At 34.3% G+C, this 12,129-nt stretch overlaps 1 protein-coding gene across 11 annotated transcripts in view; it reads right to left on the bottom strand.

Annotated features, from left to right (window-relative positions):
* ATG5 (autophagy related 5) overlaps window positions 1–12,129 on the bottom strand; it is a 152,757-nt gene that overhangs the window by 121,364 nt on the left and 19,264 nt on the right. For 7 of the 11 annotated variants that reach the window (XM_061427696.1, XM_061427699.1, XM_061427698.1 and 4 more), the window contains exons 3-4: window positions 11,118–11,245; window positions 1,392–1,470 (exon numbers count right to left, since the gene is read on the bottom strand). In XM_061427696.1, the coding sequence (XP_061283680.1) occupies window positions 1,392–1,470; window positions 11,118–11,245 (207 nt within the window). Of the gene's footprint in view, window positions 1–1,391; window positions 1,471–9,834; window positions 9,936–10,392; window positions 10,537–11,117; window positions 11,246–12,129 lie in introns of those variants that run through there. The other 4 variants (XM_061427706.1, XM_061427700.1, XM_061427703.1 and 1 more) reach the window with 3 other exon arrangements.

The raw sequence follows: 12,129 nt of genomic DNA, 5'->3' as shown, positions 1-12,129 counted from the left end.
TGATGTATCTTAACCTAGATTTCAAAGTTTTTTAGTGTATGACACACACACACACACACATAATCTAACTACCAGAATTACTTTGCAACATAATGGGAAAGACCTGCTAGGCAACATGGAACCTCTACACTTATGCTTGAAGTAGTTTTACATTCATACTATCCTGAACATGAATTATTATACATACAGGCAGACTTGGCTTTTCATAGTAACTGAAACTCATGTATACCAGAACCATGTCCTCCCTCTGTATGGTTTCATAGTAACTAATGTCTGTGGGAACATGGTGCTATCTAAAGCATTTTAGTCCAAATATTAGGGAAATAAATGTCAACGAACCACAAATTCAATTTTAGAAAAATGGGAAGGAAAGCAACTTAGAAAGATATGGAAAGCCTCTGGGCACTCACTTTTTTTTTTTTTTTTTTTTTGGGCACTCACTTTGAGTAAGTGTCCCAGCTAAGTCACTTCAGTCGTGTCCGACTCTGTGTGACCCCATAGATGGCAGCCCACCAGGCTCCCCGTCCCTGGGATTCTCCAGGCAAGAACACTGGAGTGGGTTGCCATTTCCTTTTCCAATGCATGAAAGTGAAAAAATAAAGTGAAGTCGCTCAATCATGTCCAACTCCTGGCGACCCCATGTACTGCAGCCCACCAGGCCCCTCCGTCCATGGGATTTGCCAGGCAAGTGTCCCTAATGCAAAGCAAATCAGACTTCTAAATGACTTTTCAAACTCTTAACATGTTTCGCTCCCACTATATCTCACATTTGAGAATCACTGCCTAGTGATCAACTAATAGAAGGGGTCCTGTCCTTCAGCAGTACTTGTGAACTGCTTATGCGGTAGGGTATGGAAAATCAGGGTGGTTAGACAGAGAGAGAGATGAGATTTTTATAAAAGACCGAGACAAAATTAGGTTACAATAAAACTAGCCTGGAATCTTGAAAAACCACAGGAATTAATATTTCTCAAAACAGACTTACATCAAGTCTTTGGCTTTCTGTCTCCTAACACTTCTCTTCATTCCATCAAAACAGCCTTAGAGTTACTCATTGTTAGGTTGCCTCCTTCCCCATTCTCATGCCTACATGCACTCTGGATTTTGCTGTCCCTATTTGAGATTTTTTTAATGAAAATAATTCCAAAATATTTAATTTCAAACATGGAGTGTCTAGCTCCAATAAAGAACAGGCACTCATACATTAAATGTTTAAATGGTTGTGCCAAAAGTTAAAAAGAAATCGAAGGACATCTTACACATAAACACAAATGGTAGTTTAGCAAATAAAAGTATCATGGGAAAGCATAACAACTTAAAATTCTACTCTAAGGCTATTTACTAAGTAGTACCACAAATGAGACAAATGGAATATGCTATATAGACTATACCTTAAAATGTACTGTGATGTTCCAAGGAAGAGCTGAACTTGATGCAAGAAGATCAAATAGCAAACCAATTGGATAATGCCTAAAAATTAAAGAGTACATTATAAGAAAAAATTAATATTTAAAGTTAAACTACAAATGCAAAATAAATTTCAAGTACATTTTAACATCAAGTATTAGGGGACTTTAACCACAAATCACAGGAAGGTGATATTTTACAGTTACTCGCTTGGGCTAGTATGGCAAGTTTTCAGGCATCAGGGTTTTATTCCCCCCTAGCCATTTCATTCCCCAGGGAATTTTCAATATACATAATGAAACTGTACTAAGAAACGTTTTATCAGGCATGAGCACTGTTATGTCACAGTATTGCAACACTTAATTATCATATCAGTATTCATTTTGGATGATGAGCTTTTTTTTAAAACAACTTAAATTTTACAATTTTAAGAACTGAGAAGAGTACCTAAAGGGGCATGAAATCACTTATTTTGTACTTATTACTATTAACATTACAGCATATAAATTTCTAATCTTCTCTTTATGCAAATAATTCTAAATATAGATTAGGCTTATCCTTTACAAACTATTGTAACCTGGTTTTTTTTTATGTAACAATATGTCAATATTTTCTAAAGTCACTGAATATTCTTCTATAACCTAAATCTAAAGTTAAAAAAAAATAAATAAATTAGCGACTTCTAAATAAGAGAACATTTCCTAATATAATCATTACTCACAGGGAAGCAAATTATTTAGTATCAAACAAGTTAACAATACAGATCTTGCAGACTTCAAAGAACAAACCTTATTTTTTACACCCTTTTAAAGAATCTAAAGTAACTTAATTATCAAAATTAAATAATCCCCCCAGCAAAGGCCAATAGAGGACTGCTTGGTTTTATGCACAGCCTTGTTCTTTCCTCCATAATATATTAGTGAATTACTCCTAGGTTTAAGAGCGGAAAACTTTGAAAATACATCAGTTTATTTCAAAATGAGTGACCCAAATGTATTACCTGACCAAAATTCAAATATTAACTAACAGTATTTATGTTTGCCTACTATACAAACAAAATTATAATCTACATAATATAACTGTGGAAAAATCATCAGTCATTAGAGATCATATTTTTATTTAAAATGCATTCAGGATGAATGCCTTGCTAGTAAAATAAAACAGTGAGTAGTTTTAGTCATGTATGTGTTATATCTCTTTATAAAACCCTCAAACTTTTAACTGAATGTCAGTAACTAACACAAATCTTTCAAAACTAGAAATGAATATTATTTTGGATCAACTAAATTACAGCATGCTTTCTTTAGTAAATTCTGAAATCAGGAAAAAAATCCAGCCTCAGTTAAAAACTGAAATAAAAACAGTAATTTAAAAAATACTGCACTATAAACAAGTTATAGATCCTATACACTTCTTGTCCTTCTCTCTGACCTCTTAAAATTGTACAAGCTCTATGTAACGCCATACATTTTCACAAAATAGACCTTTTTTAAGTCTTCACGTCCCTCTGAGGTATCTGTAATCAGATTAAAAATGAATGTGGGTACTTAAACTAAAAGAGCATACTGTCTTCCCAACTCTATGGGCCTTCCCAGTGGCTCAACTGTAAAGAATCCACCTGCAACACAGTAGACACAGGGGATGAAGGTTTGATCCCTAGGTCGGTAAGATCCCCTGGAGGAGAGCATGGCAACCCACTCTAGTATTCTTGCCAGGAAAATGTGATGGACAGAGGAGCCTGGCGGGCTACGGTCCATGAGGTCACAAAGAGTTGGACGTGACTGAAGCGGGTGAGCATGCACGCATCCACATAGTTAACCTACTGGATAGATTCACCAATAAGCCCATAAAATGACTAGCAATTCAGTGTCGTACACATTTTCTACTGTTCAAAAATGGAACTATACACAAATTCTTAAGTTAAATCAAATATTATTTTAAAACAACCTATAATACCATTTAAAAATCAAGTATAATTAAAAAAAAAAGTATTTGAGGTGCGCTGGGACGACCCAGAGGGAGGGTATGGGGAGGGAGGATGGAGGAGGGTTCAGGATGGGGAACACAGGTATACCTGTGGTGGATTCATTTCGATATTTGGCAAAACTAATACAATATTGTAAAGTTTAAAAAAAAAAAAAAGTATTTGAGTCAGAATACAAGTTATATGTAGTAAGATTCAATGATCAATTATTTTTTACCCTCAATATTAAAAAAAAAAAAACCTGTAAGTGCACAGAATCTCAAACAGGGTAGATAAGAGCTGCTGAATGCATAAACCAAGATCCATAGAATAGTTAACCCTTGTTATACCAATAAAAATTCAATGGGCCCAATATTAGATTGTGAACTTCTTTTCTGTGCAGTTATAACTATTTTAAGATTAATATTTTATAACTTTCTTTCTTAAAAGTCTTCCAAAACTCACAATGAAAACTCACTTAAAAAAAAGGGAATAAGATTAGCAATTGCCATATGAATTCACTGGACCTTTTTATAAATCTAAGGTATACTGTGATATCTTGGTGATCTTATTTTTTTCCTCCATCTTGAAAAATTTTGCTACTTCATTCCAGGAATTATTTCATCATTATCAATTATTCCTAACTGGAAAAAAAAGATTGATAAGATTAGTAAGAATGGAAGAATAATGTTATACCTAGAAGAAAGATATAATAATTATCCTTCTTCCATTTTCTTACTTTGTCACCTGAAACATTATATCGTATTTCAACAAAGTATAAAATAAGGATGCAGACCTCATCTTTGGAGTCTGCTTTCAGCTCTCATTAACACAGGTGAAAATTCAAAATGTCTTATTTTCCACCTATATTGACAGAGAAAGACTACACAATTAGATAAATCAGAAGAGTTTTGCAAAGAGACACAAACCAGTACTTTAGATTTTAATGACATTGGTAAAATGATCATTTAACTAAAATCTCAGACTATGAGTCTTTAGATAATATCCTTTCAATGAATTTTATAAAACTTAAGAACTAATGAATGAACAGTGTATTTCTAAGGACATATGGCATTCTTATCCACATAATCAAAGAAAGTATTTCTTCATATAGTATTTATGAGTAGAACCTAAACTATTTCATTTTTGAAAAAGCAAGAGTGTCAGTATTCTTATCTTTAATGCTATATGTACTCTGCAATTTTCTTGACAGTTCAGTTCAGTTCAGTCACTCAGTCCAAGTCTTTGTGACCCCATGAACTGCAGCACGCCAGGCCTCCCTGTCCATCACCAACTCCCAGAGTCCACCCAAACCCATGTCCATTGAGTCAGTGATGCCATCCAACCATCTCATCCTCTTGTCATCCCCTTCTCCTCCTGCTCTGACAGAAAGTGGGCAAATGTTAAAAGCAGATTTGTAAACAAAGATGACTGGAAGGAATTAGATGATGTAGAAATTAAAAAGAACTGGACTGAATGTTTACTCATATAAAAAAGAAATTATTTTACAATATAATCATGATATAAGGCTTTAATAATTTTGCAAAGCACTGCTGTTAAGCGCACAAAGAGCCAGAAGTAATGATAAGTTAGAACCTCATAGAGGTCTATTTGAATGTTTGATAACTAATGAGCAGTTATTTGCATTGAGGACACTGCCCATTTTTGATATATATACATTCAAAACCAGCGAAAACATGGAGCAAAAATTTGAATTTCTGTATTTAAATGCTTAGTAAAATTTCTAATAAAGTTATTATACACCATTCCTTTATTCTTCTCTAAATTATTTATAAAGTGACTTAAATATACATATATACACACACATATAAAGTTTACTGGTCTGAGTAAATGATGATGATTTTTCTTGATATACTAAGGATTAGGATGGAAATTTAAGTATGATAATTTCTAAAATATATTAAAATTTAAAACTTGTAAAATATTACCAAAAAGCATTCTAAATAAAACAATATCTAATAGTTAACCTGTAACAAACATTAAAAATAAAACTAAGCCAGAAAAATATAAGAATAAAATAACTATTTACTTATATATACTGTCAAAGTATACAGATCATATGTGGATCATCAATGCAGTTGTTTATGTCAGAATGATTCTGATGCAAGTATACTAACTCCAAACAAATACACCACCTGAATTAACTGGTCCCAAGACTCCTTATTTCTGGTGAATCTATTAATATGCAAGAAAATCTAAAAAACAGAACTGGATAACAGTTAAAGTACTGACTTATTCTTACACTATAATCTGATTTATGTCAAAAATTTCAAAAGTAGTAATTTGCACAATTCTTCTAAATGGACAGTCTATATAGTTTTGTTGCTGCTGCTAAGTCGCTTCAGTTGTGTCCGACTCTGTGGGACCCCATAGACGGCAGCCCACCAGGCTCCCCCATCCCTGGGATTCTCCAGGCAAGAACACTGGAGTGGGTTGCCATTTCCTTCTCCAACGCATGCAAGTGAAAAGTGAAAGTGAAGTTGCTCAGTCGTGTCCGACTCCTAGCGACCCCATGGACTGCAGCCTACCAGGCTCCTCCGTCCATGGGATTTTCCAGGCTCCTAACCTATAATACAGAAACCACATAAGCCGTAACTATGAGTAAATTGTAATGTAGCCTTTTGGCTGTTACATCGCTACTCCTGCCAGTTTAACCTAAATTTAATAGAAAAGGAAGTAGTGAGGACTTGAACCTGAATATACCCAGAAGACACAACCAGGAGAGGTTCAATCTACTGTGCAGTAAAAACTGACTGCACCAGAATAGTGTTACACCTACTTTCACATTTTATTCTTTTTTTTCTTCCTTAAATTGCTCTAGCCTTTTCTAAATTCAATCCTCAAAATGAATTAACAATTTTTCTGCATAAGTTGTTGCTTCTTTACCCTTTTATTACTGGTAAAACACATGGACGTATTGTACATGGTATAGCAGTAACAGGTATGCTCTGAGGTCAGCCAAGGGTGCTCATTCTAGTCTAAACATCTGAATTAGATAGCAAACCAGTATTTTAAGACTAGCTTTGAAAGGAATGTTTCCTACATTCTAGAGCACTATTGTCCCACTCCATTTCATTTAAATAAATGCATTCTATTCATAAGTTTGCTACATTAGTGATTCACTGAAAACAGGATTACATTTTAATAAATAAAAAAAGGTTTAACTCAAATGCAAACCAAAGTAATTTAATGAATACAATCTATTTTGCCTTTCTCTGTGGTACAAACACAATTACAGGCTAGCACTGTGTGTCTCAGCTTTCTCAGTCTATTCTTTTGCATGAAAAAGTACAGAAATAACCAACTAAAGGAATATTACAAGTGTAAAATGCTAATAAGTAAGCCACATTTCAAAAATCTAGTTTACAGAATAATTTATAAAATTCTAAAAATTCACCTTAGAAAAATGACTAGATTTAAGAGAAGAGCCTTTTTACAAAAGTTATTTTGTTAAAGTTCACTTTTGAAATCACATAGGTACAGTATTAAATTCTGAGTCAATGGATATAGTATGTCTACAACCTCAGATCTACATCAGTATTTGTTGCTTTTCTTTAAATACAAAAGGTAGTTTCAACAACTTATTTCTAACAGTCAGTCTTGAAAATAAGTCAATTTATACAAAACATTAATATCCCAGTAGAGACATGTTTTACAGCTGACAGAGAACTTTTTCTAAATTTTGTACCTAGAGGCCTAAGATCTAACTTTAGGATATACTAACAAAGTATTCTTTAAAGAACCAAGATCTTTTCTCTTAAAATAAGCCTAATATAAAAGTAACAAATTTGAACACGAGTTACGGTAACAAGAAGTGAAGTGAAAGTCACTCAGTTGTGTCTGACTCTTCTAAAAAACTATCTCTTACAGTGTAATGTTAGAGCACCCTCTGCTGACTAATAAACTCAAATACTCTTAAGAAAGAGATCCTTAACTTAAGATCAGCTTTTTTCATTTCCCATATAATTTTTAAACATTAAAGACATAAAGAATATAGAGGATAAAGCACTAAACAGATAAAGCCTCCTCGGCACCTCTTTACAAATGGACAATGTATTAAGTATTCAGTATATGCATACCACTGTTCTTAAATATTTTTCTATTCTAATATGCAGAATTTAAAATGTAATTAGAACATACAGAATCAGAGAAAACAATAACAACTAACAGAATTATCACCACATATAGCAAAAAGATCCCTGAACTGAGAGCCTCAATATATGGTCCTACTTGCTCATTTGAGTAAGTTATTTTATTTATTTGAGTCTAAGTTTTATCAATAAAAAACTTATTTAGATTCATTTATTCATTCAACAAACATTTACTTAGCACCTCTTCTGAGCCACTGCTTAAGCTACAAAGCACCTGCTCAAGCACCTCACACAGATGATTAAATATCTGCAAAATAATTAATATAAATAGGAGACAGGGTTATTATAGAGAGAAAGAATATCAATTTATACTTTCTTCCTTCTTTTAGGAATTGTCTAAACTGGTATTTGGTTTTCTTTCTCACTTGAATTTACTTAAAACTCCAAAGAATTAAGCATAAGGCAGATATCATCATCCTCCTCAAATAAATGTTCCTCTACTCTTTTTTTGATAATTTTTAATAATTTTATTTATTTATTTTTGGCTGTCCTGGGTCTTCATTGCTGCGTGGGCTTTTCTCTAGTTGTGACAAGAGAGGGCTACTCTTCATTGCAGTACTCGGGATTTTCATTGTGGTGGCTTCTCTCATTGCAGAGCATAGGGTCTAGGATGTGCAGGCTCACATGTGCAGGCTGGGAGCAGTTGAGGCTCCCAGGTGCTAAATCATAGGATCAATAGTTGTGGAGCACAGGCTTAGCTGCTCTGCACCATGTGGTATCTTCCCAGATCAGGGATTGAACCTGTGTCTCCTGCACTGGCAGGCCAACTCTCCACCACTGAGCCACCAGGGAAGTCCCCCTCTACTCTTTAGTCATCATTATGGTCTCAAAAGTCCAAGTCTTAAAAAGCTTCAGTGGTAGCAGCTTCTCTACAATGATTATCCTATCCTATGAAGCCCACTGCTTAAATGCTAGGTAGATATTGACAGCCTATTTCCAGGAAAATAACTCTTATCACATAGGAGAAAACTGCTATGGTTCGGAGCAAAAAGAGAAAAGGTCAGAACTTAGTCCAGAGGCTTTGGATTACATTCATGCCTCAGTAAATTATTCATTCCTCAAATATACAGAGTACCTAACAATACTAAAGGAAACGTTGTATCAAAAGCAGTTAAAGGGCTTCCCTGGTGGTTCAGTGGTAAAGAATCCAGCTGCCAATGTAGGAGACATGGGTGTGATCCCTGATCTGGGAAGATCCTACATGCTGCGGGGCAACTAAGCCCATAGGGCACAACTATTGAGCCTGTGCTCTTGAACCCAGAAGCTGCAACTACTGAGCCCACGTGTTGCAATTACTGAAGCCCACGTGCCCTACAGACAGTGCTCAGCAACAAGAACAGGCCACAGCAGTAAGAAGACTGTACACAGCAATGAGAGAGTAGCCCCAGCTCTTACAATGACAGAAAAGCCCACATAGCAATGAAGATGCAGCACAGCCAAAATAAATAAATAAAACTCTAAAAAAATTTTTTTAAATAGCCATTAAATGAGTGCACAAGACATAGTTATGAAACTGACATCATACATAAAAAGTTAACACCCCCAAAACTAAAATGAAGACAATGTGAACACAACTGCATTCACATAAGCTCTCTAAAGGGAAAAATAACTTTGCTCTTTAATAAAAGATTTACAGAAAGGATAAATAATGACAAAGTAGGAACACATATCTTGAAGACAACGTAACAGGGAGAAATGGGACCAAATGTCATTTACTGATATCATATATAGAATACAAACCTACAGAAGACAAATCACATCAAATACAAAAATAACCACCACACAAGATGAATTAAAATAGCAGCTGAAAGATGAAGACGTAATAACCATTTACTATAAAAGCTGAGTTGAAGTTTCTCATCTCTTCCAAAGTTTCTCAATTGGAGGTGGTTTTGCATCCCATGCCCTGCAACATTTTTATTATCACAACTGGCAATAGAGGGTAGGGGCCAGGGCTGCTGCTAAAAATACTGCAACATACACAGTAGCCCTTCCACAACAAAGAATTACCTGGCTTCAAACGTCAATACAGCCCTTGTTGAGAAACCATGCTTTACAATGATAAAACTAAAAAGCCCACGGTCAGTCACATCAGTTCTTCTTATGGTAATTGGTAACTGTAGCCCGCCAGGCTCCTCTGGCCATGGGATTTCCCAGGCAAGAATCCTGGAGTGGGTTGACATTTCCTTTTCCAAATCGACAACTAATGCACATTAAGCAATACAATTTCAATATCCAACTATAATATAGATAGAACTGTCAAGAACATAGATATATCCTATTGCTACTCACCCACAATCTTTCCCCCTCCTTCCTTTCCCTCTACTCTCCTGATCCTTGCTGCTCTTATACTTCTTTTAAGCCACCTTCCCATTCCAAAACCTTCAATTCTTCTGAGAAATAAAAAGAAAACAGAAAACATTGACTTATCTATGCTGCCTGAGGTCTAGAATTATTCAAGAGTCATGAGTCTGATAATGTGATTATGAAGATCCGTATTCTGTTTTGATTAAAAAATGGACATTATACCAAAAAAAAAAAAAAAGGTTAGTGACGTGACCCATGACTGAATACAAGATATTACCTTTTATGTTTCTGAATCATTAAGAGAAATCTAACTACTCTTGGAAATTAATCAGCACAAGGTGAGTTCCAAAAGTTCACTCCTTATTTCTAAATGATCCTTGGATTCAAGACAGTTGTACTTATTACATACCTACTAGCTTTCTTTTATTTGCTTTAAGCCTCTTTTAAAACTCTTCATTTTTTACTATTCCCAAATTCAGAGAGCAAGTCCATTATTAAACTATTATTCTTCGTATTTCACTTAAAGCTTGACTCAGTCTGTACCTTTTTCATTTAACTGCACCTACATCTCAGCGTATCTTGGGTCATTTTATTCTTCTTCCTGTAACTTCTTCAATTTCCTTAAATATTTTTGGAAGCACAATGACCAAAGCTCCCGGTAACAGAGGAAGCACAAAATTACATCATCTGTAGATAGATAAGCCCAGATTTGGGATTTATTTTCAGTATATTTCTGAAAAAGGATATTTATTTTAGATGTTTCTGAAAAAAATAGTACTCTGATATATCATCAAAATTATTTTTCACATAAAAAGGAAATCAATATACTTTAACTACTAGACCAAAGCTAAGCAACATAGCACAGTGGTCAACTGTATGTGGCAATCAGTTTGAAAGATGTCCCTCCAGGTAATCATGTGTATATAAAGATCTGTTTATAAAGATTTTAGAGACAGAAACAAAACTGAATAGTATCACAGAGTGACTTATTCATATTTTAAATATATGTTAAAAAAATAACCAAATATACTATTACCATGTCATATAAAAAATCTATTGATGAAAATATATAAATCTGTCCTATGCATCCAAATAGAAGGCAGAAATATTTCCAATAAAATAGTTTAGCATTGATTTAAAATCCACTGTATTATAGAGCTAGACTAGTGATTTCTTGCACAGAACTTTTAAAAAACTGCTTCAAGGCACTATATCTTCTTAAAGCTATCATATACTCAATGCTTAATAATGCAGAAAAATTCACTCACCATTTCAGTGGTGTGCCTTCATATTCAAACCATATCTCACTAATGTCCTCTTGTCTCATAACCTTCTGAAAGTGCTTTTTCACTTTGTCAGTTACCAACGTCAAATAACTTACTCTTGGCAAAAGCAACTGAAATGAAAATTTATAAAACCATATTTATTTACTATTTTTTTCAAAAAGAAATACACTAAATAGGATTTTAAACTACATTTTGAATATTCTGAAAAACAGGCATGTTTTTTGCATTATTTTGAATATTATAACAAAGCAAACTTTTTTATAGAAAATCAAAGGCTAAAGGTTAAGATGACTTAAAATTTCTTATGAGGTCATTACTTGATGTATAGCTTATAGGGTAAATGCCTAGAATAAACAAGTCTATGTGTAATCCTTCTGTAAAAGTTTTTTTCCAAATAAAAATACAATGCAATCAGAAGCCATACTATTTAGCATATTTATTAGTTCTATCAAATTTAACTTGAAAATTAATATGATTCACCCGAGTTAATTCAACTCTGGGAAGATAATCACCTCAGTGTAATGTACACTTTGACTTATCAATCAAGAGTTCTCAGTTGATCCATCATATTTTGATAATCTACTGTGTACTGACTCAGTTGTGAGAAGAACACCAAGGCAAGGACATAATCTACCCTCAACTACAAGGCTAAAATAAAGTGGAGGTTAAAAAAAAAACTCTTAAAAAGTACTTACAAAACTACTTCAGCAGCAACAGAAAGGCCTTTAAAGGTCAGCTAGAAGATTTCATTTGATAAACAATGAAGCCCACTATGATACCACAAATAAAATGATACGATGAGAAATAGTGAAATAAGTGAAAGTGTCAGCTGCTTAGTCATGTCTGACTCTGCAACCCCATGGACTGTAGCCCACCAGGCTTCTCCGTCCATGGAATTCTTCAGGCAAGAATACTGGAGTGGGTAGCCATTCCCTTCTCCAGGGGATTTTCCTGACCCAGGGATCAAATCCACGTTGCCCACATGCAGGCAGAT

Source organism: Bos javanicus, chromosome 9 (genome assembly GCF_032452875.1).
Source record: "Bos javanicus breed banteng chromosome 9, ARS-OSU_banteng_1.0, whole genome shotgun sequence".
In the NCBI taxonomy this organism is placed as follows: Eukaryota; Metazoa; Chordata; class Mammalia; order Artiodactyla; family Bovidae; genus Bos; species Bos javanicus.
The sequence above is the reverse complement of the archived record's forward strand: the minus strand, read 5'-3'. Positions and strand labels throughout refer to the sequence as shown.